The 12,073-nt window shown below is 43.3% G+C and overlaps 1 protein-coding gene across 4 annotated transcripts in view; it reads left to right on the forward strand.

The window, feature by feature from the left end:
* The window catches only part of UBR3 (ubiquitin protein ligase E3 component n-recognin 3), a 169,130-nt gene that overhangs the window by 30,071 nt on the left and 126,986 nt on the right, over positions 1–12,073 (forward strand). For all 4 annotated transcript variants that reach the window (XM_069982888.1, XM_069982887.1, XM_069982889.1 and 1 more), the window contains exons 5-9: positions 2,448–2,497; positions 2,840–2,906; positions 7,116–7,246; positions 8,470–8,698; positions 11,052–11,231. In XM_069982888.1, coding sequence (XP_069838989.1) covers positions 2,448–2,497; positions 2,840–2,906; positions 7,116–7,246; positions 8,470–8,698; positions 11,052–11,231 — 657 coding nt within the window. The remainder of the gene's footprint in view (positions 1–2,447; positions 2,498–2,839; positions 2,907–7,115; positions 7,247–8,469; positions 8,699–11,051; positions 11,232–12,073) is intronic.

The following is a 12,073-nucleotide window of genomic DNA, read 5'->3' on the forward strand; positions in this document are numbered from 1 at the left end:
CCTTCTTTCCCTCTTGCCCTATGACTGCACCCATGGAGAGGTCCACGGGTGCCGTCATGGGCTTCGAGGAAAAGCAATTACCGGTTAGTAATTTATGTTTTTCCTCACTAGGCTCCTTCTCTTTTTCTGTCTTTTTTTTTTTTTCAAGCCACAGATTGATCCTTATACATTTCTCCTCTTTCTTTTTTTTCGACGTCTCAGCTTTTTTTGGTCTTTTTGAACAGTGAGTGGATGTTTGGGAATTTTTTAGCCTTTGCTTTTTTATTTTGGCAGAGATGGTCGCTGCCTCTTTCATCCTTCTCAGCCCATGGTGGAAATCTTTCTTTTCAGGTTCCATGATGGAGGCCACTGCCTCCACTGGGACGTTTCTTGGTGTTTCCTTCTCTATGGGGCAGTTTGTCTCTATTCCCTGAAGTTTGTCCTCCTTATCTGCCATGGCTTTTGGAATATCTGTAATGTAAAAGGGAAACCGCATGTTATTGCTGTAACCGGGACTTGAGAGACTGTACAATAGGTTTATGGGTTTGGTTTTTTAAGAGGTTTATCCATCAGGGACACTTATTGCAAATCCACAGGATATACCATAAATGCCCCCTCGATGCAGGTCCCACTTTTGGAATTCACACCTATTTTAGATCAAAGGCTTCTTGATGGGACTTAAAGGGGTGGCATGGGTACTCCGGGGGGGGCACTTTTTTGCTGACACCGGAGAGGAGGTGGCTGAGGGAAAAGACGTCCACTCACCTCCCCGGTTCCAGCGGCGGGTCCCGCATCGCGGCGCTCTGGTGCCCGGTTCCCAGCCTCTTCCTGGTGTCTGACGCGGGCCCGAGACATGACGTCTCAGGTCTGCTCAGTCAGTCAGTGAAGGAGGCGGGATCCGTTTCAAGTCTGCTCAGATCCAGCCTCCTTCACTGAGTGGCTGAGCGGACCTGAGACGTCACGTCGCGTCAGACACCAGGAAGAGGCCGGGGGCCGGAGCGCCGCAATGCGGGACCAGCCGCTGGAACCAGGGAGGTGAGTGGACGTCTTTTCCCTCAGACACCTCCTCCCCGGTCCTAGCAAAAAATTGCCCCCCGCTGGAGTACCCCTTTAATAGGAGTTACACAACTTATTGGGATTGGCATCCCTACCAACTACAAAAGCCACAAATAAGCCAGAGGGTGCCACATCTAGGGGACGATTATGGCACATTCCACTACTTTCCTAACAGATTATAAGGGTGACCGTTTATTGTCATCTATGAGAAGATCAATTCTAATAAGAACAGTATATGAGGAAATGGCGTGTTGTGATATTCCTTATAATACAAGTCTATGGTCACCATTTAGAAATGATATCTGAAGACAAATCCTCTTCTTTTAAGATATAGTAATTATTACCTGGCTCATGGACGACAACTTTCTCTAAGCCAAGCCGACTGGTTTTGGTTTGCGATGCCTTCGGTTTGCGATGCCTGTTTTAGATAAACTGATGTAAATGACAATTTTCTGTGGTCAGAACGGAGAGCCGGATGATAAGATGACAATCACTGCTAGGACCAGGCCGACTATCAGGCCAACACTGCCTCTGCCTAATAATAAACACAGACAGTGATTAATGTAAATTATTATATTAAGATTATTTATTACTATGATTCTTTTAGGTTTTTTTCTATAACAGATTTGGGGTGATTTTTAGACCCTCCTGATGCCACAGTTAGTAATAATGATATATATATAGGACATTGGCATCTTGGGCTGGAGGTGGTAGAACTGGTGCACTATGGGACTGATATTTGTATATGGGGAACATCATTTTGGCTTTTCAGGACTGACCTCCCAGTGACACCCTGGAATGGTTTCCTTACTCCATAGAGAAGAACCTCAGGGCAGAATTAGGAGAGGATGGAAATAACTACTTACTGTTATGGCTGCCTCCGTCCTGTCGGGTGGGACTATCTACCACTGAATCTAAGAAGGAAAATACAGACATTAAATAAATTTTCCCAGCTGCACTTCACAGCGAGACACGTCCCTTAAAGGGATGTTCTCACCTGATATTGTTATCCCCTACCCGTAGGATAGTGGAAGATAAGCTGATAGCTAGGAATCTGAGTACTGGGATCTCCATTGACACAGGCACCCCATGATGAATGGAGCACTCAGCTACTGTTCAGGTGCTACTTTTATTGTGGCCCTTTTTTCTGGATTGATGTGGTGTCCCAGTGGTCGGACCCCCAGTGATCAACTTCCTATCCCTTATTCATAGGGTAGTGGATAACAGGCTCAGATTGAAATACCCCTTTAAGTTCAGATTAATTTGGTAACTGCACTGTCTTGCATGTCCGAACGGTTTTGGTCATCCAGAAGTAATACTGTATATCCTATTAAAAATCTGAACAAATAAAGTTTCAAAAATTGAAATAATATATAATTTTTTTTCATCTCTTTTTATATATTTCTTTTTAGAAACTGCTGGGGCGGCTGCAGCATCAGCACAGTCTGATACTTCTGATGAGGTTGGTGAATTAAAACTTATTAGATTTTTAGTTTATTTCCCCGTTATCTGGCTTCTCTTTATGGGGAATTTCTAGTGAAGGAAAGTCTGGTTGCCTATAGTGGCCTTTCTCAGCGGTCATGTATTGCTTTGCATACATGAATGTGTTTTATGCTGTGTGTCTATATCTTGTTTTGAATGTTTTGTGATGTTCTCTATAGCAAATTTCCTCGCACAATTCTTCTGGTTTCCTTACTGATGGTGATCAGTGGGTTATATCTGGTACTGATCTTATTGTAAATGTGTGACTGTCTTTATGAAATTTGCAGACTCTGCTTGGACTAAAGTTGTATTAATCTTCCAGGAGGACCAGGATGACAGACCATCTGTAGGGAAACGAAAAAGAGTAAAACTCAGCACTAGCGCCAAAGGTATGTATGCTTTCACATGACCCTGCTGACTTTGTACTGGGACTGTCACTGAAAACAAACATCTGAAATGTCAAGTGGCTTGTGTTACACAGCTTGGAACACCCCAAACTGTGACCTGGAGGACCTCAGTGTTTCTCAGTCAGTTCTTCAAGCTTCATGTGTATGTGCTTTAAAAATAAGACGTCATTTCAACCCTGTTCCCCTGTGCGTGTCAAGTTTTTACACAGTGTTATGTAACCAGGTGTGGTCTCTGCTGTAATGTGCAAACCTAAAAGGGGTCATCCAGGATTAGAAAATCCACAGCTACTTTCTTTCTAAAACAGCTCCACACCCATTCTCAGGCTGTGAGAACTGAGGACAAAAGTGATGCTGTTTTTGTAACAAAGCAGACATTTTTTTTGAAAATCTGGATAGGTGCTTCATCCTTATGTCCATATATCCCTTACCAGGTTGCCTGTATACATGCGGTTTTGATAATTTGTTCATGTAGTATTTGCAGTATTTGAAGCAAATGTACTATCAGGTACATTGCTGTTTTTTTTTTTTTTTTTTTTACCTTAACCCCTTTGTGCTGCAGCTAGTTTGGGCCTTAATGACCAGGCTAATTTTTCAAAATCTGACCTGTCTCACTTTATGCTCTTATAGCTCAGTGATGCTTTAACGTATGCTAACGATTCTGAGATTGTTTTTTCGTCACATATGGCACTTTGTTAGTGGCAAAATTTGCTCACTACTTTGTGTGTTTTTTGTGAAAAACATCAAAATATCATGAAAAATTAAAAAAAATTAGCATTTTATGAACTTTGAAATTCTCTGCTTCTAAAAAAAGAACGTCGTAGCACATAAATTAGTTACTAAGTCACATTACCAATATGTCTTCATTATTCTGGCATAATTTGGTAAACATATTTTACTTTTTTAGGGTGTTACAGGGCTTAGAAATTTATCAGCAAATTATCACATTTTCGTGAAAGTTTCCAAAACTGATTTTTTTTTAGGGACCAGTTCTTTTTTTTAAAATGGATTTAGAAGTCTGGTATCCTGAAAACCCCCATAAGTGACCCCATTTTGGAAACTACACACCTTAAAGAATTAATCTAGGGGTATAATGAGCATTTTAACCCTACAGGGGCTGGAGGAAAGTATTCACAATTAGGCAGTAAAAAAATGGAAAATTAAAATTTTCCAATATATACGTTTAGATTAAAGTTTCTCATTTTCAAAAGGAACATGAGAGAAAAAGCACCCCAAAATTTGTAACGCAGGTTCTCTTGAGTACAACGGTACCCCATATGTGGGCGTAAACCACTGTATGGGCACACAGCCGGGCTCAGAAGGAAGGGTGCACCAATTAGCTTTTCCATTGCAGATTTTGCTGAAGTTTCCGAGCGCCAGGTGCATTTGCAGAGCCCCTGTAGTGTCAGCAGAGAGAAAAACCCCCATAAGTCACCCCATTTTGGAAAGTGCACCCCTCAAAGAATTCATTTTGGTGTGTGGTGACCATTTTGACCCCACAGGTATTAGAGGAAAGTATTCAAAATTAGACAGTAAAAATGAAAAACTCAAATTTTTCCAATATTATGTTCTTTTAGTTTGAAATTTCTCAATTTTATGAGGAACAAGAGAAAAGAGGTACCTCATATGTGGGCATAAACCACTGCATGGGCACACAGGAGGGCTAAGAAGGAAGGGAGCGCCAATTAGCTTTTTCAATGCAGATTTTGCTGAAGAAGTTTCCGAGCGCCAGGTGCGTTTGCAGAGCCCCTGTAGTGTCCGCAGAGTAAAATCTCCCAATAAGTCACTCCATTTTGGTGAGCATTTTGACCCCACAGGTGTAAGAGGAAAGTATTCAAAAGTAGACAGTAAAAATGAAAAACTCGAATTTTTCCAATAATATGTTCCTTTAGTTTGAAATTTCTCAATTTCACGAGGAACAGGAGAGAAATGTCACCCCAATATATGTAAAGCAGGTTCTCCTGCGTAGAACGGTACCCCATATGTGGGCATAAACCACTGCATGGGCACACAGCTGGGCTCAGAAGGAAGGGAGCGCCAATTAGCTTTTCCATTGCAGATTTTGCTGAAGTTTCCGAGCGCCAGGTGCATTTGCAGAGCCCCTGTAGTGTCAGCAGAGAGAAAAATCCCCATAAGTCACCCCATTTTGGAAAGTGCACCCCTCAAAGAATTCATCTTGGGGTGTGGTGACCATTTTAACCCCACAGGTATTAGAGGAAAGTATTCAAAATTGGCCAATAAAAATGAAAAACTCAAATTTTTCTAATAATATGTTGGTTTAGTTTGAAATTTCTCAATTTGACGAGGAACAGGAGAGAAAACGTACCCCAAAATCTGTAACGCAGGTTCTTCTGAGTAAAACGGTACCTCATATGTGGGCATAAACCACTGTATGGGCACACCGCAGGAAGGGCGCGCCAATTTACTGGAGCAAAACCGCAGCTGCTAATGGTTATTAGAATAGCGCAGTTACTAAAATAAAATAAAAAAAATGAGATTACAGGTAATGTGGGGTGGTTACGGACAGTCTGGGGTGGTTATGGGCAACCTGAGGTGGTTACAGGTAATCTGGGGTGGTTACGGACAACATGGGGTGGTCACTGGCAACCTGCTGTGGTTACGGCAACGTGTGGTGGTTACGGGCAACGTGTGGTGGTTACGGGCAACGTGTGGTGGTTACGGGCAACGTGTGGTGGTTACGGGCAACCTGCAGTGCTTACAGACAATCTGGGGTGGTTACGGGCAACGTGGGGTGGTTACGGGCAATGTGGGGTGGTTATGGATAAACTGAAGTGCTTATAGGTAATCTCGGGTGGGTACCTGTAATCTGGCATGGTTACCGCAATCTGGAGGGGGTCATTGGCAATTTGGGGTGGTCAGAGGCAGCGTGCGGTGGTCAGAGGCGACGTGGCGTGGTCAGAGACAACCTGCTGTGGTTACGGCAACCTGCTGTGGTTACGGGCAACGTGGGCTGGTTACGGGCAACCTGCTGTGCTTACAGACAATCTGGGGTGGTTACGGGCAACGTGGGCTGGTTACGGGCAACCTGCTGTGCTTACAGACAATCTGGGGTGGTTACGGGCAACGTGGGGTGGTTACGGGCAACCTGCAGTGCTTACAGACAATCTGGGGTGGATACGGGCAACGTGGGGTGGTTATGGGCAACCTGCAGTGCTTACGGACAATCTGGGGTGGTTACGGATAAACTGAATTTCTTATAGGAAATCTGGGGTGGGTACCTGTAATCTGGCATGGGCACCACAATCTGGAGGGGGTCATTGGCAATTTGGGGTGGTCAGAGGCGACGTGTGGTGGTCAGAGGCGACGTGTGGTGGTCAGAGGCGACGTGTGGTGGTCAGAGGCGACGTGTGGTGGTTACGTGCAATCTGGGGGGTTACATGTAATCTGGCGTGATTACGGGGAACCTGGAGGGGTTATGTGCAACCTGGAAGGGTTACAGACAATCTGGGATTGTTACTGATAAAATGAAGTGCTTATAGGTAATCTGGGGTGGGTACATGTAATTTGGGGTGGTTACGGGCAATCTGGAGGGGGTCACTGTCAATTTGGGGTGGTTACGGGCAATGTGCGGTGGTTACGGGCAACGTGCGGTGGTTACGGGTAATCTGGGGGGGGGGGGGGGTAGGGGTAATTTGGGAGTAAACTGCAATTATTACTATAATAAAAAGTGTGTTTTATTTTTTGTATGTTTGTCACTTTTTGTACTTTTCACATTCATTTTCACTGTATTACTATGATTACTGTGATATTTTCTATCACTGTAATCATAGTTCAGTGACAGAGACCAAATTGGTCTCTGTCACTTTAAATTTTCAGAGTTGGCTGGTTGTGGAGCGCATGCGCACTTCACAACCAGCCAGGACGTCGAGGAGGAAGGAGCTCCAGGATCAGGTAACGTATATGGGGAAGGGGGGGTGACTGGGGGATGGGGGGTGACTGGGGGGGGGGGGGCGACTTGGGGGACAGGACACATCACTTTTTATCCCCTGTCACCAATCATTCATGGTGACAGGGGATAAAAAGTGCCGGGATGCACGTGGCACAAGCGATCAGCGGTATATAGTATATAGCAGATATGTTTTGTGTAAAGTTACATTAACAGCTGTGGTCACAAATATGCTATAATATGAAGTCTATGGCTTGGTTCCCTTATTGGTTCTCCCTCTCCTGCAGATCAGTCTATCATGGATGTTTTGAAGCATAAATGTTTTTTAGAAGAATTACTCTTTTGGACAGTGAAGTATGAGTTTCCTCAGAAAATGGTCACCTTCCTACTGAATATGCTACCAGACCAAGAGTACAAGGTAAATTACATATACTTTATACACAGTACCTTCTGGGACCATGCTGATTTCCCAGCATTATAGCTGCCTTGTTACATGGCTAAAGTGACTTAGTGTACACATGTGACCAATGGGAGACAATCAATTATCACATATGAGCTGGAATACCCATTTACATCGCCATATGCATTACACGTCTAATGCAGCCAGTGAGAGATTCCTATTGTAGATACTGGAGATACAAAGGTCGTTGTGTGAGATCTATCCTTTAGAGGGTTGAGTAAATACAGAGCTTCATTATGCACATTACAAGGGGTATGTGGATCAGATATGCCATAATTGTCTGGTATATGTGGGGTCTACCTTCACCTATATGAAGGTTAAGAGCTCCAGCCCTCTCTGGCCTGGCCAGAAAGCTGAAAACTTTGCTCTCAACATAAGTCCTGGTTTATGGAGATGGCATAACTTATGGTACTATATACCGTTTCCATCTAACCCACGATTTTTAAAGTGTGGCTGTCGTTTGTAAAAACCTTTAACATGCCAAAATTTTTGACCGGTCCGGGTCTGAGTGTTCAGACCCGTACCGATCGTGAGAACGAGCATGGAGAGGACAGCGCTGAAGCTTATCCTCTCCCCGCTCTGTGGAAGAAAAAAAAAAAGAGTCGGACTACATAGAATTACATTATGAGCAGCATATCCTCTCTTGCTCGTTCTTCCGATTGGTAAGAATCTGAACACTCAGAACTTTTGACATGTCATAGAGATATGTTGTGTTTACAAATGACAGGTACACTTTAAGGGGAGTTGAGTTAACAGCTTGGTAATTTTTGACTCCACAACCATCTCCAGTGACTACAGTCAGACCAGAGAGGGCCAAGGGCTTTTGATCTACAGATAGATGCAGTTCTTGTGGATGTGACATAAATGTCCTTTAACAAATCATTTCTTTTACAGGGAACAATAGAATTAAATACCATCGTGATATTTCTAAAATGTCTGTTTACACATTGTATATATACCCAGCCAAAGCTCACAACTGTTAGGGTCCTATTACATGGAGCGATTTTTAACGATAAACGATCACAAACGGGATTGTTTACTGTTAACCTGAAATCGTTCACCATATTACACAGAACGATCGTTGTTAGTTATGATCGTTACTATGATCCCTAAGTGTAACCATATCTGATATCATCCCTAAACTGTTCACCTATTTTATGGTTTTTGTTGTTCTTTTGCAGATTGCATTTACGAAAACTTTTGTTCAGCATTATGCTTTCATAATGAAAACCTTGAAAAAAAGCCATGAGTCAGACACGATGTCAAACCGAATTGTGCACATCAGCGTCCAGCTCTTCAGCAATGAGGAGCTGGCCCGTCAGGTGACGGAAGAGTGTCAGCTCCTAGACATTATGGTCACTGTGCTGCTCTACATGATGGAAACTTGCCTTATCAAAAGTGAATTACAAGGTAATCATACTTTTTAGTGTTATGATTAGAAAAAACATTGCTGGATCTCCTTTTGTTTGGTTAGAAGCTTGCTTAAAGTCACACATACTGATTGGATAGTTAATCATTTTGCACTATAATGATGCGTTTACCCAGAGAGATTTATCTGACAGATTTTTGAAGCCAAAGCCAGAGACAGACTATAAACAAGGAACAGGTCATAAAGTTAAAACTGAAATCTCTCCTCTTTCCAAATCCATTCCTGGCTTTGGCTTCTGAAATCTGTCAGATATCTCTCTGTGTAAATGCACCATTAGGCTATTTTCATACAACATATATTTTTGTAAAATTTATACGGAAATAAATGTGTCACTGCTGCCTAGGAATCCTGACCGGAGCGTATACACATAGGGGGGATTTACAAACGTATGCCAGAGGCATGAACGGGCTGGCGGAGCTTGTGGGGAGGAGGCGTGGCCTCCTCCCGTGCCTCATTTGTCATGATTTACGCCTGCTCACAGGCATAAATCACGATTAAAATCTACATCTGCTGGACGCAAGTGTAGATTTTGTACACCGGGCGCAGATTCGGGCGCCCTGCTGGCCGAATTCACTAAGAGACGTGCGCTTCTTAGTGTATCCCGCCGGGCCTAATATAAGACAAGTACAAGTACGCTGGTCTTCGTTAATTTCCCCCATAGTATACGCTCCGGCCGGTATCCTTAGCGGTGCCGCTCGCTCCATTGTGTGCTGTGGGGAGTTCTGATGCGGGCGTGCGCTGATGCACCCGCATCAGAACTCTGTGGCTTCAAAGATCATCCAGCCAGTACTGCCGGCCGTTCTGTGACTGTGTGTGCACATAGCCTAAAAATGTAAGCAGTCAGTGCACCCTGCTTGGCAGTTTTGCACTATACCCAATTTTTTTTTTTACGTGCATGTTAAATGTTTTGATTGGTTGAGGCCTAGATTTTCAGACACCCACAGATTGTCGGACAGAGCTGGGAGAAGCAGTCACCTAAGAGCTTCATTTTCCGTTTTGCTGCCTTTTCTGATTGTTACATGAGGCAGTCTCCATTAAAGACCGTCAGCAAGCCAGAGAGTTGAATCCCTTTACAGAGCACTTCTCTTAGTTCTAACAATTGATGGGAGTCTAAAAACCTAGAACCAGACCAATCAAAACTTTTGACATATCTTATATCTGTGTGACATTTTAGAAATTTTGTAAAGTGGCTGAGACACATTAAGGGGCTGTTCACACAGAGTAAAATCGGCGGAATCCTCCAGCGCGGGATCCTGCCTGCCGTCCGTTTCAATGCAATAGCTCGCCCGCCTCCGCTTCTGCCGCTCTCCGCTCAAAGAATTGACATGTCAATTTTTCGGGTGGAGAGCTTCGTTGATTCTGCTGATTTTACTCTGTGTGCACCCCTCTAAGCATTTTATGACATGATGGTGATTTTAGCTCAGCACTGCAGTAGATTTTTTGTTAGTAATTATTATCCTGCACCGCTTACTCCAGGCCTGATGACAGGCAGTATAGGTGTGAATCCAGCAGTAGAGTGAGATATAAACATTTATTCGGTTCAGTAGCAGTATTTCACAATTCCTCTGTCTCGCTGTATTTCTCTCTTGAGCTTCTGCATTCCCTGTCTGTTGTAAGCACAATTGCAGGAGAGGAGTAAGATGTATTACAGATGTTCTTGTCACCACGTTTACACTTGATTTAAAGACCAGCTAAAACAAAACATAAACAATCAGTACTTATCTGTCCCCATACCATCACAGCACTGCATCATAAGTACAATGACCAATGCCAGTTTCCTGGCGTTATGGTGTCCTCTTGACTCGGCGGAAAGGGCCCATTCAGCCAGTCAGTGACTGCAGTTTTGTCCCGTCCCAGTCTATGACTGGCTGAGTGGGCGTTCCTGAACTCAGGTTTGATGTTGCACGACTGGTACCTGTATGAGTCTGTTGGGTCTTGGAGCAGTGATGCAGCGTTACGGGACGGGTAACCATTAATTCTTTGTTTATGTTCCCTTCCAGTCCTGGATTTGTTGTTTTGGCTGGATGTCCCTGTTAAGTAAAAAGAATTAAAGTGATGGTCACTCTTTTAAAATATGTTGCCCTCTGAGACCGATTGTGTTTTTTAAAAAATTTTTTATTGTGCATTAAAGGGGTTATACAGCGCTACAAAAACATGGCCACTTTTGCTCCACTCTTGTCTCCAGGTCAGGTGCGGTTTGCAATTAAGCTCCATTCATTTCAATGGAACTGAGTTTCAAACCCCACCCAATCTGGAGACAAGAGTGGTGCAAGAGTGGCCATGTTTTTAGCACTGGATAACCCCTTTTAACCCTTGTGGTTTGTGTATTTTCAGATGAAGAGAACAGTTTACATGTCGTCGTAAACTGCGGAGAAGCACTGCTGAAGAATAACACGTACTGGCCGCTAGTTAGTGATTTTATCAATATTCTTTCCCACCAAAGTGTAGCCAAGAAATTTTTAGAGGATCATGGTTTATTAGTTACGTGGATGAATTTTGTATCGTTCTTTCAAGGTAGGTGTACTTCAGCTATGTAATGGAGCATAAGTAATGGATTTGTGTTCATTTACTTGCAGTCATTGTAGTTCTACTTTCTTTAATCTCTCTCTAGTGCTCCCGCTAGCACAATAGCTGCCACTTTTTAGATTGGCTTCCCCCTTCCCTCCCTTCAATTCTGTTCCAGATAGGCAAACATCTATGTGGTTAATTCAGAGAATTATTCTAAGCTCTGCATGGAGAAAAGATCATGTGTCTACTTTAGGTATATTCCCTGTATTGCGGTCTCCACCTGTGTTTTTTCTTATCAAATCATTAAATGTCAAACAAAGAAACATTCCCGAAATTTTCTATTTAATACTTGATATTTTTTTTATTCTGTGTTTCAGGAATCATTGCGATAAAACAGTAATTAGAATCTGGTACCATATTGAATATTCTCACCGTCAGGGTCCTACCCCTAGGGTGCCCTGGAGTTAAAGAGGTTATCTAGTGTTAGAAAAACATGGCCACTTTCTTCCAGAAACAGCACTGCTCTTGTCTCCAGTTGAGTTGTGGTTTACAATTAAGCTCCATTCACTTCAGTGGAACTGATGTGCAAAACCTGCACCCAAACTGGAGACAAGGGTGGTGCTGTCTCTGGAAGAAAGTGGCCATATTTTCCTAACGCTGGATAACCCCTTGAAAAACAATGAAGGATTGTCACACAGGAATGCTCAGTGACTGTAATCAGGACGTGGTAATGGGCCAGCAATCTACTGATGAATGAGACATTGCTCTTCTGTCAGCTGATCCCATCTTTTTTGCAAGCACTTACGGCCGCACATTTTACCATGTAAACAGGAATGTACGACTGACTA

This window comes from Dendropsophus ebraccatus, chromosome 9 (assembly GCF_027789765.1).
Source record: "Dendropsophus ebraccatus isolate aDenEbr1 chromosome 9, aDenEbr1.pat, whole genome shotgun sequence".
NCBI classification, from domain to species: Eukaryota; Metazoa; Chordata; class Amphibia; order Anura; family Hylidae; genus Dendropsophus; species Dendropsophus ebraccatus.